The sequence below is a fragment of the Poecilia mexicana genome, unplaced genomic scaffold (assembly GCF_051168715.1).
Source record: "Poecilia mexicana isolate PSO_F unplaced genomic scaffold, ASM5116871v1 scaffold_7, whole genome shotgun sequence".
Lineage (NCBI taxonomy): Eukaryota > Metazoa > Chordata > Actinopteri > Cyprinodontiformes > Poeciliidae > Poecilia > Poecilia mexicana.
In genome coordinates, this window is record NW_028263376.1 from 8,511,856 (window position 1) to 8,535,099 (window position 23,244).

Sequence of the window (23,244 nt, forward strand, 5' to 3'; positions counted from 1 at the left end):
AATTCTGGTTTAACTGTAAAAATGTCCTCAGAAATTACCACATCATAAAATCATAGTGTGTTTCTTACCTGTGTAGATGAAATGCCCTGGTTGGCCAGATTGTGTCCTGGGAACTGGGAAGGGAAGCCCCGCATGTCTCGATATACTGGAAAGGAGCTTGCACCTCCTGGATGCATTAGTTGAACTCCATGGGGGTGAGAAGACATTAAAACAGGGCTGGATGCATGGACTCCTCTAATTCTACTTTCATTAGGGCTCAAATGCATTAGCTTTCCTTCTGGTGATTTGAGAGGCTCTTTTGGGGAGAATTCAATGCTCTTTACAAGTATTGGACTTCTTGATGGCCCAGAGATGTTGCTTGGAGATGTTATTGCGGTCTCTGAGTTGCGAGACTGCCTTGCTTCTACAGATGTCTGTTCTCCTAGTTGCTGGTGCAGGAGTAGGCGCTGGTGAATTTCTCTGTACTGATCCATGCGGATGCCTGGGTGGAGCCCTCTGTGGTCACTGTGAACCACCATTACATCTGACTGTAAATGGGGAACTGAAGGTCGACTAAGAGCTTGGTTAAAGTGTCTTGGCTCTTCTTCACTTACACTGCTGCCACCACTCCCTGACATTGACCTTTGGGGACTTGAATGAGACTGCAAAACCATATCTCGAATAACAGGCTGTGGTGTATTTGAGCTCTTTGTAGATCCTGGGTGCGGAGAAGGTAGGCAGCCTCCTCGCCTTCCATAGTTTATCCCTGGCATTGTTGGGTTATTCATTCTGGATTCATGAGCTAACGACTGAGTGACACTGTGAGATTGCATTATGACAGAGGACTGTTCTGGGTGGGAGTGATGCATGCTAGAAGGGTATGTAGACAGCGTTGGCATACCATGACTTAAAACCACAGAAGTTCCAATGGGAGAGCTGCTTAGTGGACAGCTTTTGACAAAGGGTGAAGGGGAATGACCAGCTGTTCGTGGAGATTGAGGTTCTTGTTTGAGATGTAAAGCAGACCTATCATTTGTGTTGCCGGGACTAGGACTCATTCGTGTTCCAGGAATAGATGGGTGGTGTGGACTCATGACTGGGCTCAAGTTAGATTGCTGAACAACTTTGCTAATGTCCATTTTTTTTGTTAATGTGTCCGTCACTAGCCCTCTTTTGCCATGCTGCTGCTGGATTACAGCTTGATTGTACATCAAAACTTGAGAGGAACTAACAGGCGACTGGAACATCTTCACCACACCTGGTGATGTTGTATGGTAGGGAGCTTCAGACTTGTCGCATCCATGAACATCTTGCTTGATACTGGAAATGACCGGTTGAGAATTATAAGACTGATTGGTTAAAAGGACCCCAGGATGCCCATAACCAGTAGGAGCTGAAGATACTTTGGGGTTAGGTGACTGAGAAGATGTGATGATAGGGTCTTGCTTTATCTGGGATTTGGACACAGATTGTTGAAACTCTATATCACCAGCACTGGCTTCAGGAATTTGACTAATTTTGGCTCTCATCCTATGTGGTCCCTCTGTCTTTTGACCAGAATAACTTAAAACAACAACACCCTCTGATGTATTTACCCTCAAGCCAGGGCTAGAACCCGTATGGTAAGGAGTCGGCTCAACAACAGACCGCCCTCTAGAAACATCTTCTGCTATCTCCACATTATGACAGCGGTTATTCTCATTGGAGTTTGATCTAAATTTCTGTTTTGGAATGGTCAGGCCAATGCTTCGATTGCTTAGGGAAATTCGTGGGGTTTCTTCTGTATCATAAGGCATTGGAATTCTACTTATGACTGAGGTAGTAGGAGACATAATTGTATGCGGCTTCTTTTCCCCACAGTTCTGTTGGGATTCTGTGAGGGGGGCTGGCTTATGGTGCAGTGACTTGGGAGGTAGAGGTGGTCTTTGTTCAGAATTTAAATGCCTTGAAACAAGTGTATCTGTGGGATTTTCATTCTCTGACATCCTTGAATGATCCGACAGTGCCGATGACACCATAGTGGTAGATATAGAATTGCTGTTTGACGCAGACACATATTTAGGTTCCATTAATATTTTTCTCAGGGTACTGGAACTTGGATCAATGTCAGAAGCCTTGGTGTCAGGGGGCATTGGGGGATTTGCTGTAGGCGTTCCGAGTGCAGTTGATGGAGGTATCGTGGGAGTTACTACTGTGACATGACAGGAAGGATTAACATAGATTCTGCTTTCTTCAGATCGCTGAGGCCAGTCAGGAGAAAGGGGCATTTTGGCAGGTCGCAACAGGGGTACACTAAGCTGAGAAACTGGTGATGAATTAGCAGGGCTGAAGGTAAGAGTACTTGGTTCTGCTGTTAGGAGAGGCTTTTTAGTCGCAGAACTGCTGCTTGTGCCTAAATGAAAGGCAGATTCTTTGGGAACAGGCTGTTCCACTTCAGGCTGTTCTGCCTCTTTGGGGTTGTCTACAGTTATAGCACTTGTAACGTCACGTCTACAAGTTGCAACGGCAGTGACCACAGAAGTCACAGCAGAAACTGCAGCTGTAACAGTCACTGCTTTTGAGTCTGTTTCTGGATCTTCTGGAATCGACTCGGGTAACTTTACGGGTGAGGGCTCTGACTGAGAGACTTCATCAGCAGTGTCCCCCTTTCTGCTAGCTGGACCTTTACGATTTCTTGACTTCTTTGGGGTTCTGGCTCTAGATTTAATTGTCTTCTTGGGTGTACCAAGAAGAATGGGTTCATCAGCTGCCTTCAATTCTGTCATCGATGCTTTGGGACTTGAGGTTCGAGAGTCATCATCCAAGTCTCCAGCAAGGATATTATTGATTGCCATATGTGTTTCCGGTTCCATGATGTCATTGGAGGAGGATGAGGAAGAAATTACAGATTCAGGCGTAGGAATAAGAGCAGAGTAAGTAGGAGCAGCCGTGAAGCCATCTGCATCCCCACAGGTTTCTTCAGCTGTGATGGAGTCAATAGCAGCAGCTAGTTCTGTTTCACTTGCAGGATTTTCTCGCTTCTCCTCTTCAACTTCAACTTCTGGTTCCACTATGACAGGGGGCAATGCAGTAGGTGGACCAGGGGGTGGTTCTTTATAAGGTCTTGGAGGCTGGTCAGCTGTAAGTTTTGCAATATTTTCGACTGCCTGCTCCAGTTCCATCTGTCGTGCTAAAAGAACAGCAGCTGGATCAGCAGGAGCTTCAGATTCTGATAGCGTGTCTTCATTGTCTTGTGTAGTCATTTCTTTGGTATCTTTTGCAAAGTCTTCCATCCTTGTTTCTTCATTCTCTTTTACTACAATCTTGCCTTTTGTAATATTAGCCGCAAACGTATCTGACTCAAGATCTTCAGAGCGAAGTAGGCTTTTTACGTCATCAACGCTTACGCGGATTTCGAGATTTTTCAGAGTGTGTGATTTGTCTTCAGTTATCTGTTTAGTATTTCGTTTTAACCTTGGTGTTTTAACTTTTAAAACTTTTTCAGGCTGTTTGCCCCTCTCAGAGGCGCTAATGTCAAATTCTGGATCAACGGATATTTTTTCGACAAAATCTTTTGTATCTTTTTCTTTTCTGAGCACAGGTGAGCTTTCACTTTCTGCCCTGTCTAATGGCTTGCCAATGGGTTCTGAGCTAGCTTTGGGCTTAAGCTCTAATTCATCATTGCTCGATGGATCAGCTTGTTCTGCTGACACAAATTTGTTCCCAGATGATTTGTCTATTCTACTTCCCTTTTTGTTTGGAGTAGAGGAAGTCAGTGAAGTTTGTTGGACTTTTTGTGTACGAGGTGAACGCCATCCCTCAGAGGCTTTCACAACTTCTGCAGTATTTGATGCCTCTCTGGCCTCTGTGTCTGCTTCCACTGTTTTCTTCTGATCCCCTTTTACTGGTGATATATCTGCAACTCGTTTGACACCTCTTTTAGGAGGGCGTCCCCGCCTAGTGTTGGTAGAAATTTGAACTTCTTGTTGTATTTGGTCTTTGTCGGCTCCTCGTTTGCGCATGCAGCGGGGGGACTCTGTTACTTCCTTCCCAGCTTGTTCATCGTCATGTAGAGTGGCATAGACTGACCTCACGTTCCTCCGTCGTGTTCTCCCAACAATTAAACTCGACTCAAGGTTTTGCTCTGAATCAGATGCATGTATTGGAGACTTGGATGTAGTTTTAGATTCATATGATAATTTAGGTGCTTCTGCTCTAGGAGACGATGCCCTTTTGAGTTTCTCTCGGTCAATCCGTTCACTTTTCCGCGTTGCAGGTTTTTCCTTGCTGATAATGTTGATCGGTTGTGTCGCACGTAATACAGAAAGGGTTTTGGCCCTTTTACCCTTGGTTTGTCTGCGAGCTGGTAGTGGTTTCACTTCAGCCTCTAGCTCTGGCATACACGGCTCACTATCTGTCTCAATTTTTTGAGAGTCCTCAAAGCTTTCCATGGCCTGGCTTTCAATTTCAGGCTCTGTCTTACTCACTTCCGAGGTTTTTTCTATCTTTGAACAATCAGAATAAGCAAATTCCACTGTTTCTTTTTCACAGGCACTTGGGGAAACAACAGGTGTGTGATGCTTATCTTCTACAACATGTTCAACCACCAAACTATTATCCCCATCTGTTTTGGGTTCAATTAACTCTGTTTCAGGTTCTGGTTCGGAAACTGAAAGTACGGGGTTCATGGGTACCTCAGGAGCAGCTAATCTGATCATATTCACAGGAGGAGAATGAGATGGGCATATCTCAAGAGATGGCTCAACCTTTTCTTCTTTGACAACTGGCACTGATTGATCTGTGGATGGGTCTGAAGCTTCCTTCTCTGCTAGGCATGTTTCCTTGGGGGAAGGGAGGAATGATGACATTTTTATAGTTATTGGGGGGCTGGGTGATTTGTCACGAGCCTTTAGGGGAGCTTCTGGTTCCTTGTCAGATATCACATTATCACAGCTCAGAGTTTCATCTTTTTTCATCTCCAACAATACTGGGTCACTTTCAGAGTCAGGTAGATTGTGGTCCTTGTCTTTTTGTTGCTGAAGCTCCAAAAATCGACTATGGAAAAGCACTATAGGCTCTGTTGGAACATCAGCTCCTCCAGATTCTGAATGTGTCTCTATAGCACCAGCCTTGATAAAAGGCTTACCACTTCCAGTTTCTAAGTCTTGGTCTTTGCGTTCAAGACGTTGCAGTCGACGTGAGTCCTGTTCAAAGATGGAGCTGTGCAAGAAACGAGAGGCAAATAATTCCTGACGCTCTTGGTCCTGTGGCTTGAGTTCTTCCTTCTTATCATGCAACTTTTCCACAGAATCAGTACGGATCTTCTTTTTTTTCATGTACCAAGAAGGAATAGGGCGTGGCGCTAGCACTGCCTTGTCTTTTTCAGAACAACTATGAGACACTGGAAAGCGTGAGGGAAGAAAAGACCAATTATCTTCCCTTGAGGAATACAAAGTCTTGGCTCTTTCAAGGAGTGCTTTTGTGTCAGGAGTTATTGTTTTGTCTAATGCAAATGAGTAAAACTTATTTTTCTCCAAGGAGCCTGAAAGCTTGAGGTCAGTCATTCTCTCATCACGATCCCTGAGGATATAAGACAAAGAACTGCTAGGTTTGTGAGAAATGTGTTTGTTGTCTCCATCATCATCTGAATCAGACTGCAACTCTCCTGGTTCCAAGTCCTGACTGAGGCGTTTGCAAATATTTTCCCGTTTTAGAGTATCATTTGGGAATGTCATTTCCATTCTGAGAGAATCTGACTTTATTCTCCTCTCCCAGTGTTGCATTACGTCATCATCAAATCCAAGTAAGGATGTTTTCAGCTTCGGGTGTGCATTGTTAGAAGACTGGAAATTTCTGGCTGTCAAGCTGAAATGATTTTTTAAGGATTCTGTGTGTGAATAGCTTTCATCAGTTGGAGACGATTTTTGTTCCTTTTTTGTAATTAACAGACAAATGCGGGAAGTCTCATCGTCTTCGTTTTCTGAAGACGGACCGGCTCCTATAGAAGATGACATGCTGTAGATGTCTTTATTGAATTCCTGGGAATTTGGAAAGTCATGCTCTCGTTTTACTTTCAGGACCTCATGTTCAAAATTCTCCAATTTCTTTCGTTTACTAGAAGAGAAGTCATCATGGGCAATGTCCAGATTTGTTTTCCCAACATCATGCAGGATATACTCTTTTTCCGAATCACAAGTCTCATTGTTTGGCGACTTTCCAAACTTGGCTATTTTATCAGGATCCCTAAGCTTGGATTGAAGCCATCGATCTTGCTCAATTTGTTTTACACAAACAGACTGGTTAATGTTCACACAATGTTCATCCCCATCATAGTCTCTGCACTTTGCACTTCCCTCCTCATTTTCAGACAAAACCTGCTTATGTTCTTTTAATTCATCCATGTCAAAGCTGCCGTCATCTGATATCTTTGTGAGACTGGAGCCGTTCTCCCTTTTTAAAGTCTCCAAATCCATTCTTAGGAAGGGAGAGTTCTGTTGTGATGCAGAATCTTCAAGCAGCTCCCCAAAATGCGACTGCCCCTCCAAAGGCAGACCTAGAGATTTGCCTTCGCAGTCCCGTCCATCTTTAGGACTGCTTACTGAAACTACACAGACAGCCCTATCCTTGTGTTCTTTTTTATGCACCCCTCTTATCAAAAGGACTTTCTCCAATCCCGTCTCCTTTGTGTTGTTCCACAGTTTGTACAGTCCAGCTCTACCAGTGTCTTCTTCGTTAGATCTCCTTTGTCGATCGGTTCTCACAGATTCTTCAAATCGCCTTTTTCTTGCAGCTAAACGATCAACATCCAGAGAAACACTGTTATCAAATCCAAACTCAGACTTTCCATGTTTTTTGGATTTGATTTTACCATCCTTTTCAGCAATCTCTATTAAGCTGTGTATATTTTTTTCTCTAGGCATTTTCCCATGCTTGTCACCTTTGGACGATTCTGAGCGGAATGTAGGACTTCTCTGGTCAGCTCCAGGCGATGCCAATTTAGGACTGTCACTGCCAGCCCTCAATGTTTGCTTTTCTTGGACAGCATGACCAATCAATTTTCCTTCTTTCTCTTTGACACGCGTTAACTGCACTACACAAGGCAGAAGATCTAGCCTTGCTTTGCTGGAGCTTTCTTTTGAAGTTTTATTGGTTTTACTCCGTAGTCCAGACTCAGGGCTAGTGTCTTTTTCAAGTTCTGGTTCTATCTCCAGCGTTGTAGGCGATGTGACTTTAAATTTCTTAAGCCTTTGCTTCTCGCTTTTTTCCTTGTCTCCTCTCTCTTTTCGCCCCGCTCTCTTCTCCTTTTCAACCAGACTCGCTCTCTCAATTTCAAAAACACGATCCTTCTCCAGTTTATCAGTTTTATTATATCTTTCAGCGCGTGCCTTTTCCAGTTTTTCAAATCTGGGTGGGGAAACCGAACTGCAGCTGCCACTTCTGTCAGATGATCGACAACAAATTCGCCTGTCTGAGTCACTTGGTATTCTCTCAGAGAGCGAAGGCGATGAGGTGGGGCTGACAGGACGTCGAGTGGAGATGTGAGAAGGGCTTTGGCTACGCTCAATGGTCCTTCTTCCATGATCACGACCACGATCCGTTTCAAATCGCTCCCTCTCTCTTTCTCGCTCTCGTTGCAAGTAGCTGTATTTGCGAATGTCCTGCTCATAAGGATCAGCTCTGTATTCCCGATACTCTCTTGGGTCCTCAAAGTACTGTGGATCATAGTAATCTCCTTGATACGGGTCCCATTCAGTGTAGAACTCTCGACTTCTGGCGGGGTATTTCCGCCGCGGATCATCCGTATAAGTTCCAGGTGTTCGAACATTCTCGTAATACTGTCTTTCTGTTTGAAACTCATATTGGCTTCGTCTGTCATCTCTGTCGAGAGAAACAAAACAAAATCTGTTTTAATTTTGAGGGTGAAACGGCACTGAAGTCAAATTTTCTCAAAGAACAAAAAGATACAGACCTTCTTTCAGAAAGAAACTCATAAAAGTCACGAATATCTTGCCCAGATGCCTGCATTGCACGATAAAACGCCATCTGACTTTCCTGATTTGCAAAGTCCACCTGAAGACGGAAACACAAAATCCAGAAGCAAAATTAATCAACAAATCTGGAGATAAGTCCAGAAAATGAGTTTCGAACGCAGCTATATTTCCACTTGCCTTAATTTTATTGCCCCCTATCTTCCAACCTTTTGTGTCTTTGACTGCTGCTTGGGCATATTCAATGTTGTTGTACAGGATAAGGGCCATTCCTTTCATTCTGTCAAGTACGACCTGTAAGCCACCGGGGAAACAGATTTAGATTTACAAAAATCACAAAGGTGGTAGGTAGTAGGGTACAAAACCAAACATGCTTACCTTGACAACATGCCCATAGCGGCAAAAATGGCGAGTGAGAAACTGTTCTGTTGTATTTGAAGCCAGACCATCCAACCAAACACAAGTTGTGGGCATGCTCTTTCCAAACCCCAGCTGGAGAAAATGAGACAAAATATCAAGTTGGAATTTGAGATGAAGCAGAAACATACTAAAATTGCAAAATTAAGTCACCATAAGGCTCACCTTTAGTCTGTTGTTACCAAGATACTCGCCATCCATCTTTTTCATTGCTTTGCAAACACTTGCAATGTCACAGTATTGAAGAAAGGCATACTGTGGGGCTCCATTCACCTTCTTAATGTCAATATCCTTAGGAAACAGTGAAGAGACATATCGGTCAGTAAACAACTATTTTGCTGAGCTTCTAACTGGAAAAAAAAAAAAAAAAGCTTACCACTATTTCTCCAAAACGTTGGAAGATGTTTAGCAGGTCATGGTAAGTGGTAGTCTTCTCCAAGTTTCCAATAAATAATGTCCGTGTGGCCTTTGGATGAAACTCATCAATCCTCTCATCCAGCGGTCGAAATTCATTTTCGCTTTCTGTCTCTGAAAGGACAGAAAGTTGTAGTGAGTTACTTTCATTGTTTAATCTTTCTGTTTTTAGTATTATTTTTGCATAGCAGGACAAACTGAAAATTCACCGGGACCATTCCAGGCTGTGACGTCAATTTGCATTCCAAAAAACAGCTTCCCCTTGGAGGCGCAGAGCGCCTTCTCTTGATCTTCTGGTTGGCGGAAAAAGACAAGTCCATAGCGCTCCTCTGAAGCCCCATGGATCTGCACCGATGTAACCTTTCCATGCTTTTTGAATTCGTGGAACAAACCATCCTTGAGGCTTGTATCTGTAGCAGGCAAATTTAAATGTGGCACAAGTTAAAAATTGTCTTAACTGTCGCAGATGGCTATGTTTTCCAAACACAAGACTACGTATTACACGTTATTCTACATAAAAGAGGTTTTATTTATTGTGGCAACACAACATTACCTACCTGTAGAGCGTACAGGAAGATTTTGGACCTTGATGCCAAAGCTTTTACGTGGTTCGTCTTTGTCAAGGGAGGATAAAGGAAGAGCTGAGGGTGCAGGGACAGCAGCAGACTGCACTGAACGGGCCGGAGAGTCATCACTCGAGCTACTGCTAGAATCACTGCGGCAAAGCAAGAACATAAAGTAAAATGACTCAATCCAATCTGCCGGCTTCATTAGACAGACAAAATCGTATTTTGTACCAATGTGAAACAGACTCTACGGAGACGGATTATAACAGAACACATTGAAGTGAGTTTGATTAAAATCTGACTTTGCTGAATAGAACTGCAACAGAGTTGAATGGAAATTAGCAGCATTTAATTTAAGTTGTTTTGTAACTTGTAACTGTTGAAATTTTTGGGGATTGGTGTGTGTGTGCTTTTATTAAATGTTACTTCAATAAATAAAGCCAAACACAGGACAATAAGAACTTTTTTATTCCTGTTAAGCAAAAAAAAAAAAAAAAAATCAATACAGTTTAGTCTATTTGTAAAACCCTGAAAGCATCGCTGTCAATTTCCATGAGTCAACTCGTGCCTTTTACACACAATGGACTGGTCTCACTGAGTATTAATGAAATTCAGCTGCAGACGGTTTTATTAGGACAGATTCAAAAAGGAACACAGGGCACCATGCACCTTAAACTGCTGGAATGTGTTATAAAAAATAAAGGAATATTTGTTTAGGGTTTCATACTTCAAAGTCAAAATGGCATGATGACATAATTTTGTGAAATTCACTCGAAGACAAAAAAACTGCTTCTTCTCTCCAAATTCTAAAATCAATGTGAAAAACAGCACACACATTTCTGATTAAACATATAGATGGCGGGAAAGTTCTTGCAATGCAGTATATACTGAAAATGGCCCAAGAAAAAAAAAATCCTCTATTGCACACCTTTTTCTTCTTTATTTCACTGTTATACAGAGCATCTTGTAATCCGTGAAGCGGGGGGGGAAAAAAAAGAAAAAAAAGCACAGTTGCCCATTTCTGCCTGCCTCATGCACCTACTCAGACAATTCCCATGTCTGTCTCAGCTTTCTAGGCCCTCTGCTGTTTGTGTCCTTCTCACTTTCTCCTCCTGCGCTCAGACACTCCCGGAAGTGCTGCTGACGGAGCCTGGCCTGTGGGAGTGGGCAGGCAGCCAGCACTGGCCAGAAATTTCCAGTTCCAACTGGATCTCACGGAGAGAGAGGGTGGGAGGGTGGGGGGGCTTGCAGTTACCCATGCACAGAGGTAGGCAGTGCGAAAAATACAGCTGCCATCTCCTGATAGTCTCCCCGCAGCACTTCCTGGACGAACCACATGTGTCGCTACATGTCGTTCAAAGCCACGTCCAAAGGCGATGCAGTCAAAGAAAAAAAACGGAGGGGAGCTCCGGAAACAGAGTCATTTCCCATAAAACAGTGTTACTGTGATTTTAATCTTTATATTTATGCCTAGTAAAATGTATTAGAGGTGTCATGATGACAGTGAAAGAAACAGAAATCCTTGCAAATGCCCAGATTAAGAATTTAAATTCACAAGATTAAGAATAATTACTCAGCGATGCAAGACATTTTAATTGTAGCACTAAAATAATATTGAAAAAAACAACAACTTTAATTTATTTTTATTGCAATCTACTGCAGTGTTTGCCACATGAATACTAAATTTCCTAGTTGTAATGACCTCCATCGTATTTCTTCACAAAGAAAGTGCTTCAGCAATTGACGAGAAGCATTTAGTGGATTTACCACAAAGTATTAGAAAGAGGTAAATGTGTCATCTTTTATGGTGGTTTCAAAAAGTCGTGGTCCACTGCTCTCAAACACCACCCCCATGAGGCAAGCTAAGTAAAAGCATAAATCGACGTTGGCTAATCTAAGTGGACTTTAGCAGTATGCAAATATTTATGAGACAGAGAGAGTGCCATTATAGCACTTACAAAGATCCTTTTCCCTCCTTTAAAACGGACAACCACTTAACGCATATGGCAACAGACAACAACAATTTAAATTGGAAGAAGGATTTAATAACTGAATTTTGAATATATGTAAAAGTAACAAAAAAGAATGTAAAAGCAAGAAAAAGGCTGTGTGTTTTTTGTGACAGGCAGTATCTATTCTTGGCAACGTGTGCCTTCAAATAAATGTTCTAACATGCAGACAGAGCACCTGAAGTGAGGCATTAATCAAGCAGAAAAACCTCAGGGTGCCTTTACTTTTTCTTGCGTAAACCCATTTGCAATGCAACTACCAGTGAAATGAGTCGGCATCACCAACTGAACACTTCTGCCAATTAATATAAAATCCATTACCTGCAGGACATTGGTATGTAATATTTGTATGGCAGCTCCTCAGAAATGATTGAATACAGGAAATGGGAACATTGCTATGGTTGCTGTTGGACACATGAAAGTCTAAAGCTTGGGCACAAGCAGTAAATCAGAGGCACATTTGGCTAAATTTGAACTTTGTCCGCAATTGCTGATCAGAAATAACCCTCATAATCATAAGCAAAGCAGTAAATCTGCTGTTTTGGATTTCAGTTTTCATCATGTAATGTGTGGCTGCCTAAATACACAGTAAGCAAATATTACACATTTTATTTTTAGGCCTGGTGAGTAGCCTAAAAATACATTTAGGAAATAAAAGTAAGCCCTAAATGTCTAGCTACCATTAAATACAGTTTTATGCTTTATATAACCATTTCCAGTAGGAATATAATGGTACAAGAGTGATACAGTGAGACAAGAGGTTCATAATATTGAGATGTAATTTTGGCGTGACACCACTGCCTTAAATCACTCATCGTCATATCTAGAGTACATACAAATAACACAAAGTCATATGCTTCATAAGGCATGAGCGTTGGCATATGTCATTACTGTGTAAATCAGGGGTCACCAACTCCAGTCCTCAAGGGCTACCATCCTGCAACTATTAGATTCACCTCTAATCCAAAATGTCTGAATTCCCTCACCAGCATTCATTCCTCTCTGCATTAGGCTGGAAACGAGCAGTTTATTTGATCCAGGTGTGTCTGAGCAGAGACGCATCTAAAAGTTACAGGATGGTAGCCCTCGAGGACTGGAGTTGGTGACCCCTGGTGTAAATGCTGTCTTCTACAGCATTTAGCTATTATATTGCTTTTATGGCAGTTTATTGCTAATTGCTGATATCACAGCATGTGGCATATGGCAATTTGGGTATGGAGATGTGGAGAGATTGGGGGCATTTGTGCACTTCATTCACTGTGACAAAACCAAACCTGTCACTAGGAGTATCAAGTCTGTAACCTCTTGATAAACCCCCCAAAAAAACATATGTTCTAAATCTGCCCATGTTAGTCAATACTTGCGTTCTACATTTGGAACGCAAATAAATGACAGTGTGTCATTTATTTGACACACTGTCAAATAAATGCTCAAGTATTAGCTTTGGATTATACAAACACCAGTGCAAAACGAATCTTAAGCAGCATTCTTGACGTAGATTAGATCTCCGCCACTGGCAGGAATTACATTTTTAGACATCTTGCACAATCTTGTTTGAAAATATGCTATGAACTTAAAAAGAGATGTTGCACAATTTCTTGAGGTCAACATAGCTGATGAAGGCATTTAATGAGGAAATACAACTTTCATTGAGTTCCTATAAAACACTTATCATCTTGGTTTACTTCCGTGCATAGTACTTAATAATTTCACAAGGGAAATAAAAAATACTAAAAAATCTGACTGCATAATTCACTCACCTGCCACTCGTACTGCTGCTGGTGCTGCTGACTGAGTCTGAGCTGGATGAGCGGCTGCGAGATCCTGACCCACTGTGGGAACGTGGAGGACGAGTAGTCTGAGTCACCAGTCTCTGAGGCGAGGGATTTCGCGAATGCGTCGAGTGTGGAGATCGGCTGCGACTGTGGCGGTATGACCTCTCCACACGCCGTCCCCGGTCATCCCGGTACAGGTCCCTGTGAACCACACTGGCCAAAGTAAACGGTTCCCTGGAACGAGACTCGTAGCGAGGCTCGGGCGCCTCAAATCGACACGGACTCCTGCTGTGGGAGCGGTAGAAGCCGACCCCACTGGAAGTAGATCCTGCGCTCCCTCCCGTCGACGCCCCAGCCGATCCGCCGGCTCCCGTGTTTCCAGAAACGGGACCAACTATAGTTCCACTGACACCTGACGGCACAGTTGTACTACTTCCACCAGTGGTGCCAGACCCACTTCCGGCATTGCTAAGAGTCCTCTCTCTTGCGTCACGGTAATAGTCTGTTTCATAGTGCCGTTGACGGTCGAAGCTGCTACCAGGTCGCTCGTGATGTCCGTAGGTGGTGTGATCGTATGTCCGTTCCCGACCCTCCGCAGTCCTAACAAACACAAAGAGAAACCAAGTTACTTTGCAGTTTTATCATTCAAGGTTGGTGGACAATCAACATGATCTGTTATATACAATAGAGGGGTTGCCATAATTAGACACAGGGAAAGACGGAGCAAAATGTTTGAGAAGAATTGAGAAAGACGTTTGCATTTCAAGGGGAAATGAGTTACTAATCTACCAACAAAACTAGAAGAAGCGTTAAATATGTTCCTGATAAGACAAGTGAGCACCTGTGACTTGAAGACTGAATATAATCGTTTCCTTTGTCATCCACAAACAAGCCATGTTGGCATGTTTTATCATTTTGCTGAGGATTTTTGTTTAGCCAATAACACATACGCCGTTAAGTCACAACTACACAGTCTGATACCTTTAGATCTTTAAAAACAACCTCTACAAACCAACATTTTTTGGCATCTACGTTAAAAAAAAAAGCTTTTAATGAGGACATTTTGTTCAAACTTGAAACATCTCCCTTCTAAATCCAGCAATCAGAATTTAAAATGGTATTACAAGTGATTTGTCATTACGGGGAGTCATATTACAAAACTCACCATAATGAGCGGGACGGGACAGCAATTACTGCTGTTTGAAATCAGATCGAATTATAAGCAGCAAATTAGGCGCGCTGTTCCAACTCAAGGCCAAATGGTTTTCATCCAAAGACACTTAAGATCCTCATTATAGCGGGACTTTGCAAAATAGATGGATGGGTTTTTAGATTTGGTTAAAACCGAGAAATAGAAAAAACTTTTAAATTAGGGTTTTCATTTTCAAAAAATACATAAAGAAAAATTATGGGTAGCTACTTATGAAGGTTACATTTTTGTAATTGTGAAAGAAGGAACAGAAACAGTCAGTAGCTTAAAATAGTATCTGTCTACCTCACCCTAGAAAGGACATACATTATGAAGTTATAAAAGACCAAAGAAATATATATATCAAGAAACTAATACATATAATAACGTAGTGGCAAACCCTCAAGATGTTACACTATGAATAAATTATGTATTGCAAACAAAAATTGCATTTATTGTTCATTTTTTTGTTTGTATAATTTGCAATCCTAAGTTTTATCCTTTACAGAGAGAATTCATTTATTCTGATGCAGGATTATTTTCAGAATGTACCTTTTTTTTAATATACGCCATTTGTTCACCAAAGATTAGCTTTCACAAAACTAATAAGGGCCCTAACTATTAAACTTCAGCGTCTGGGGCTCAGAATGAATACCTTTACTGGTTATGCTGGCCCTAGCCCTGTGGCTTTTGTTTGCAGCTCTGGATGAATCTGAAGTTTTCAAACCTGTAACAGCAATGTCTTGAAATGACTTGTGTAAGATTTGTAGGTTCCCTCAATTCAAACTACAGTAACCGTATGAAAATTACTGAACTTATTTAGCAACCAGCATTCAGTACAAAAAAAATTATGGAATGGCCTAAATAGTAAGCATTATATAAAGAACATTACAAATAAGAGGCTGGCTATTTTTACATGGGCAGACTGGCTGTCTGTCACACTTGTGGTCCGCTCTCACGCCTGCTGTAGTCGCTTGTATTGATCGGAATAGAAGTGTCATGTTGTAGCAGCCTCTACACATGTTACACATTTACCGTAACTCCGGCTCATATTCAAAAAAGATTTAATTTTTTTTACATCTTTCAATAGTAACAACTGTGATATCAAATAAGAGAAAAGCTATCATTCTTTTCCCAGGATGGCTAAAGCCTTCTCCACCTAATTTATCCTGTCTAGAGCTGCAGTGAGGTGGAAATGAATCCCCCTGGACAGAATGTGCTGGGTTTTTTTTTCCTTTTTTCTCACTACAATTTTTATCTAACTGCTGTTTCTTTCTCTCTTTTTTATGTTTTTACAGTCAGATATTTTTCTGGGAAACAACGGCTATTGTGACAAAATCTTGCAGAATTTGTTTTCGTTGTGCCGTACAATTTAAAATGCGATGTCTCTCCTTGACGTTTCAGCTAAATGAGGGAGTTCTTTCAACAAAATGAAAATATGAAAATGTTTAAGAATTTGTCCAGATGGATTCAAATCAAACTGTTACTTTATCATACATGCACATTTACTGGTACATCTCTCTGCTGTCCTTTGAACCTTTAGAGGTCCGCAGGACGAGTGGTATCAAAGGCTGCTGATATATTTCTCTAATGATATTGTTACACAAGCATCTTCCTCTGCATCACCGGGCCCCGTACGATGTCCTGAAGGGGGATTTTGGTAAATGATTAGCGAGGGCTCAACCTGGCCTTTGCACCTGACGCCTTCGTTTTATTGCCGCTGATGAGAGGACTTTGATAGAACCCTTTGTACTAAGATCATAAATCCCTTTATGACAACTCTTTGTGCTGACATGGGCAAAATGAAAACAAAATATTTTGGATCATAAATAAAAGCCTTGCATAAAAGAGCAGAACACTGTGTGAACTTTATACCGTGCCCTAGATGTTCAGCGTTATAAGGAGACTAGCGCCGAGTCTTTTCATGGCACGATACATAAGAAGTACAAGAGGGTCAGGGGGCGAGCTCTGTTTCGGCCTATTTGATTGGATCGTCTGCGTTCTGGATTCATGAATAGCACGTATGGCACAAGGATGTCTGCTGTGAAATTGATGGATTAGCTTGACCCCTAGATGCTCTCTAAAATGGTAATTTGGTGGCTCGGGCCCAGTGCTCAACAGATACCCTTCATTTTCACGTCAAAAAAAGAAAAGAAAAAAAATCAGGTTTTACATTATTCATAGAGCTTTAAAAATCAGTTCTTTTTTTTTTTTTCCTTTTTCACCTTTGGACAGAATTTCCATCAGTGTGTGATTATTAGTCCACTCGGGCACATGCAAAGCACATCAACTGTTTTGGTTCTACGTGAGCAGCATATTCATGAGGATTCATTCCTGCTGCATAATAAAAAGGAGGCTTATATATGTGGGCTCAGTCATATAGCAACAATGAGTTCAGAATCTTTTGAAACGGCTACGCCTAGCTACTGGCTAAGCGTAGTCATGACAAAAACAGAGTGACAAACTCTACACTGTTGTTCTTACATACTAAATAATAATCTGCAGTAATGTGATTTTTTGATATTAGTAGTGAAGTACAGCCAGTTATAGTATTCTCTCAGGAAACACCTGAAATTGGATTTGGAAACAAACCAGCTGAAACGAGAGTGTGTCTTTTGTGCTCATCCAGGTTACAAATCAGTGTAATCCATCAAACTGACAATTTGATGAGCTCGATACTGAAATGGATGATGCGCTCGATGACTTGCAACATTACCGTATGCTACACCGTAAAATCTGCAACAAAGGGGAAAACAGTGGGAGAGAATGTCAAAAAATATATGCGGGTGAAGCGCAATAAAAATAATTTCAAAAGAAGAATATTTTTCAACATTATGTGTAGGATAACAAAATTAGATATAGATAGATAGATAGATAGATAGATAGATAGATAGATAGATAGATAGATAGATAGATAGATAGATAGATAGATAGATAGATACCAGTTTTTTCTTGAATATTTAAGCTTTTTTATATTGACTGTTGTACGTTTGGTTAACACTGCCCTGTATTTTTATTTATTTTTTTTTACATTTTTATTATGCCTTTTTTAACATGTAGATATGCAGAAGTTCTTCCAATTTAGAGCTGATCCTAATCACCGGAGAGTGTTTGCTTAAAGAAGGTTCTGTGATGTAAATGTTGCCTAATAAATTGTAAGGATAAGATCCTGGGGGAGTTTCTGGGATTGACTCGATGTTCTGCCACAGCTGTTTCAAGAAATAAGCAATTTAAAAAAAGTTAAGTTTTTTCAGGGAACATTAGAAGTTGTGAGAAGGAAAATTACTTTGAATTAATTCATTAGGAATTGAAAATCTTTTAATTATCAGTCTAATAAGTGGCTTCTTGACATTTCCATTTAAGCGACTTTATCTGCATAAATGTGTTTATATGTTTTTTGTTTGTTTTATGGAGTATCGTCAAAACCTGCATTGATTAAGAATCCGTCAAAGACAAGAGAGCCGGGGGTGGAGGGCCAGGAGCTGAGGGTGGGGTAAGGTAAGAAGAGGAAGAAAAAGGAGAATAATACAAGGTAGAGTAACATGTTTCAAAAGGCAGTAAATCTATGCACCAGCTACTTTGGTTAGTGAGGAAATGGAGAGAGACAGGGGATCAAACTAAGGGGTTAGAGAGGACAGCTAAAATACACAGGGCAGGGCATACCAACCTTTTGAGAGAGTGGTAACTTGACCTACAATTCCAAATACAATTTAGGGAGATAGAACTTTGTGAGCAAAAACATGGCAAAAAATGCTGAGTGGAGGTGGAACAAAAAAAAAAAAAAAAAAGAAAAAAAAGAAAACTCTGAAGCACAAATGTTCACATTTCAAAACGTAATCCTCATTTTCAGGCCAGCCGGAATGTTCGGTTTTGTTCAAATATTCCTTCAGTGATCCGATTCAGGGTTTCCTTTTTGATGCTGGAATATGTCTGAGTTCACAAATCCACTGGAGAAAAAAAAAAAACAAAAAAAAAACACAGTTTCACTTTAAGTCCAGTTAAATCCAGAAGTCCATCTTTAGAAAGTTGATCGATGAGTCTGCAGTGATGATCGCCTTCTGTTTTTTCTTAACATCCACTGTGGTAGTAAAGCCCACATCCATAAAGCAGTCAGACTCCTATTGCACATCAGGGAAGGTTTACGGGGGTAAATAAGGGGTAAAAATGTAATCCAGATTAAAGTACTGTCATTCCACAGGTAGGCAGCACTAATAACGACTCAAAGTCTCCTTGATGTTTATGTCTCTTGACTATCTTCCGTTTCTTTCACAATTAAGAGTTTGTGTGCTCTCCAATCTCAAACTAAGTCCTCTGTGAATGCGGTCCAAAGGTAAAGCTTAGTCCTCTACTTTTGTCCGATTGATTAATTGTATCCATGGTTCAGTTATAGTTCCACAGTTAGAAGAGGAGCTGTTAATCCACAAAGGAGAGGTATGGGTTTTCTCCATTAGAACCAACATTTAAACACTCCAGTCAAAACTACTTCCAGCATCTCTCTTTATTTATACGATCCAAATGTAGTCCAAGTTGATCCTCAACTTTTGCAATATAAAAATAAACTCCACAAAAAAAATCTGGTGTGGGGGGGAGGGGTAAAAGTCTTTTGCTCACTTGTTTTTGTTGTCTCTACTGTGCTGACTCATCAGTAGAGGTCTCCCAATGCTCAATTTGTAATGCCCTGATTAGATATAATCCCAAAATTAAACGAACAAAAAAAAGTACACAAATAAATGAAAAAAAAAGGGAGAATGCAAACCATACCTTTAGGACGAAGGCACATTCTTCATGTGTCATGCCATTGTTAATCCAGCAGTAGGGAATAAATATCCTGTGTAGGGTATCCGCATAACTCCAACCCACGAGAGACGTGAGCACCTCCGTGAGGTGAGAAACCAAATCAGACTAATCCAGACAATGGGCTCTTATACATGTAATGTGTGCTGGTGTCTTGGTTGATTTGTTACATGAAGAAAAGATGGGTGAAATTAATCCATTGAACAGGGCAGGTAGCTCCACATTTACAGGAATCCCAGGGATGGCCGCTGGACCACTCTCTCTCTCTTTCTTTCTTTAACTCCCTCTCTCCCTCTTTTTTTTTCCCTCTCTCCAGTAACTTCCAATAATCCTGGGAAATTTTGCGGTATCCAATCTTTGCCCCGTGTTTTCCTCATTTGATCATTCGACTCACAGAGATGACCAAGACAACAAACCTGATCCCCAGCAGCTGTTTGAACTCCTATCTGCTCATAACAGCCGACGGATGAACCTCGTGTACAGACACGTTTTCATTTAGGAAAACACCGAGTGTGAATCCAGGAGCTCTGACTACCCTTTGGGGGTACTTTAAAGATTATCCTCAGCAGTTTTCATTCTGAAACATGATTTCTACTCTGTACCTCTAAATAAGTAAATGAATAGATGGTGGAAAGATGCTCGGAGGAAAGGCGTTTACCACAAACCACGGTTCGCTCTGTCTTCAGAGGACGAACTTTCTCCACTTACCCGTCTAGCCTGCGTTCATAGCGTCCATCTCTGCTGTGAAGCGACGTGGGGGGCCCATACACGGCCCCCCCTGTCGCCCTTGTGAACCCTGACACATCCCGGCCACGTGAGCCTAAGGACAGACTATCATCCAGCCCCCTCGCTGCACTAGGAATTGTTCCTGGTTCATTGTAATCTGTGCGCAGGTCTCTGTCCCCCATCTTGTTGATTGCATTGTGAGCCTTTTGAGCACTTTTAATGTCCACAAAATCCACAAATGCTGCCACTCCACCCTCTGAGCCTCGCTTGGGCAGGACCTTGACGCTCTCCACTCGTCCATATCTGAGGGAGTGGGGATAGGAGGAAGAAAAAGTGATCAAAACATGTTAGAAATCAAGGTTACAAGTGAAAATGCATTATCACTTACAGTGTAAAAATATTCAGTTGTTACAGTTTATTTGTGATTCTCCAATTCTGAATAAGTGTGTGTGAGAGACGCTGGGGGAGGTACAGTGGTTTGGTTACTCTTGCTTTCCACTCAGTCCCTCGTTCTTACAAGGCAACAGTAACCCAGCAACTAGACTTGAACCTTGAAACGCCGCATGTTAATAAACATACAGGCATGAAAAAGTACAAAAGAACATGTCAGGCAGACAAAAATGGGGGAGAAAAATTACATTTCTTGAATAGAAAATGTTCTAAGTTAAATCTAACGTGTATTTGTTGTTTAGCACGTCAATGAGTTGTTGTGTATTGTGTTCTTATTAAAAAGAAATACAGACGTCTGAGCTGTTTATAGACATTTCTGTCATTGCACAACTGATAATAATCAAAATTAGCTGATTTTGGAGTGATGTAACGTCTTAAAGGAATAGCTCACAACACCTTAAAGGTTATTTGCAGTAGACTTCTACCACCTTCCAGTCTCAAAACGACATATAGATTATTTGCAAACACTGTTTTATGAGTCTTTCAGCTATTGTCACACCAGCATTGGGACGTTTATTACAAAGAAGCTGACAATTATTTATACAGCAAATGGAGGTAGAAGCTGGTGCCCCACCAATATTCTTCCTGTGTAAAATATTTGGTCTGAAAACAGAACATAAGTGTTACCAGAGTCTAAACTCCCTAATAATAATATTGTTTTATTTCTGGTATTCTAAGCTACAATATTTTAGTCTTTTTTACACCACTTTATTTTTATATCAGAGTGCAACTCTGAACAAAAACACTGAGTTCTAGATGTGTTTCACACAGGAAGACCATTAGTAGTACACTACTTACTAGCTGCTATTCTAGAGTAAATAATCACCGACTTTTGTGTCAACGACTGCCCAGTGCAAAACTATTAATAGCTTAAAGGTTCAGAAAATACACTTTGCATAAACCACAATAATTATTTTGAGATTGGAGTTGTTTTAAGGTGGTAGAATTTCACTTCGGTCTCTGCCTCTCTCGAACTGCCCATTAGCTTAAAAGCTTCCAGTACTAACTAATGTGTAGTTGTGCTGCTGAAAGACGCCACAAGATATTAACTATAAAAAAAAATCGAATTGCTGTCATTCCTACGTGTTCTTGCTGCAGTCGCAACTTTGTTCGCAATAGGTCAACTACAGCTACCGGTTATAGCGGTAGTTATCGCAACTTGAGTAGCAAGCCTACAACTGACTGCAATGCCATTCATTACTTCCCTATACTAACTTTAAAACTGCACTTTTTTAGATTAAAGTGATAAGTGTCACGTCTTTCATTTCCACATTGGGGTTATCTGTTTTTTGTGAGCAGAACATTTTCCAAACATCTAAATTTCGCTTTCTCATGGGAGAAAATTACACAAGTCTTCTTTCAGCCAGCTGATGGCAATGTGCAGCAATAGACAGGAGAAAGGTAGAACAGCTTTATATTCTGTTCTGGGGACTATTTTTCTGACTCCTTAATAAAATTACTTTAATGTTTGTAAAGGTTGCAATGGTTTGTTTCTTTGTTTGTTGGACTTATTTTGTAGCTTTGTAGCTATAACATTTTAAAAACCGCGATACGCCTCAACACCGGTATCCGGGCCATGCCTAAAAAATATACCGGCAGAACAGCATCTACTCCACGACTTGCCTTTAATAAAACTATGAATGACAAATTCATAGTTGTTGTCATTCAAATATCAAATCTATTAAATTTATAAGCCCAAGCAGTTACAAAGCTTTGTGTCTCTTTCTTGGACTGGAGTAATCACAAGCGCGTTTTTGCTGTTTGACACAGTCAATAGGGTACCTCTAAATTTATTGGCATCCCGATTCCAAAACACCGAACAGCCCCCGACGCCATTTTAGAAAAGCTTTTCACACTGCTTACTCATTCTGCCGTCCCCCATCTTCAATGACTTCTATCACACACTGGGCTGTCATGCACCTGCATACCCCGACTACCTCTGGGTTAACGCAGGGGCCGAGGCATAGGCTCGCAGAAAATGACTCGCCAGCACCGTTTCCCCCACCACACTCTGCTGCTGCAGTACCAGCCTGCCAGTCACCACCATCTCCCTCCACCCCCACCCCAAAAAAACCATATCATTACGCACATCATATCAAGGGATTATGTAAATAAAAAGGCATATAGAGAGGAAGCCTATTACAGCGCGGTCTGCGGAGCAGCATGAATCAGACATAAAGCTTCTCCTTTTCTGTCCCCTCACTGCATCAAACCAGTACGAAAACAAAAGCCATCGACAGCAGCAGGTTATTGCATTGATTTGATAGGAATGATGCATTTTTGCATCAATGTTTTGGTACATTGTTTCTCTTTTTTTGTTGTTGTTGTTTAGGTTAGCCCATATGTCGACGTTTTTATGGCTTTCATCAGATATGGCGGCGTCTGTGAAGTGAAAACGAAACGCTACGTTTAGTTTTTTTCTTTTTTCTTTCTTTCTTTTTTTTTTGAGCTGTCTGGTTTCCAACATATGCACGGAGGAGCGGGGCTGCTATTTCCTTGACAGCCCCGAAAAGAGAATGCGCACAGACAGACCGCGATATCCCACAGACACACTCAGCCCCAAATTAACATCATCATTATTATTATTATTATTATTATTATTATTATTATTATTATTATTATTATTATTATTATTATTTTCCAGTCCAGAAAGAGACAACAAAGAGCTAAAACGTTGATAAATGCTTGATAGGTGTTTCTCATCCGCTTTGAAGCCGAACATTGCAGAGAGAATAAGAATAACGGGCTAATTTAAGAAAATATGGATCTGATTTGGCTTGAGTCGCAACACCCTGCGGGCTGTGCAAGTCAGCAGCAGCGGGGAAGAAACGCGGTTTTCATGGGAGGGGGGGAGGAGAACGAGGTGGAGGGGGGAGACGACCATTTTTTCTGCGCACGAAAGTAAACACAAGTAGCCTGCCACAGACTGTGTGCTCCAGCGCTGCACATCAGCGGCAC

At 41.2% G+C, this 23,244-nt stretch overlaps 1 protein-coding gene across 1 annotated transcript in view; it reads right to left on the bottom strand.

Moving 5' to 3' along the window:
- The window catches only part of spen (spen family transcriptional repressor), a 28,848-nt gene that overhangs the window by 4,212 nt on the left and 1,392 nt on the right, over positions 1–23,244 (bottom strand). Inside the window, exons 2-11 of the mRNA XM_014969865.2 lie at positions 19,819–20,139; positions 13,113–13,727; positions 9,335–9,492; positions 8,987–9,187; positions 8,740–8,891; positions 8,529–8,654; positions 8,325–8,438; positions 8,127–8,240; positions 7,928–8,028; positions 69–7,836 (exon numbers count right to left, since the gene is read on the bottom strand). Of these exons, the coding sequence (XP_014825351.2) occupies positions 69–7,836; positions 7,928–8,028; positions 8,127–8,240; positions 8,325–8,438; positions 8,529–8,654; positions 8,740–8,891; positions 8,987–9,187; positions 9,335–9,492; positions 13,113–13,727; positions 19,819–20,139 (9,670 nt within the window). The remainder of the gene's footprint in view (positions 1–68; positions 7,837–7,927; positions 8,029–8,126; positions 8,241–8,324; positions 8,439–8,528; positions 8,655–8,739; positions 8,892–8,986; positions 9,188–9,334; positions 9,493–13,112; positions 13,728–19,818; positions 20,140–23,244) is intronic.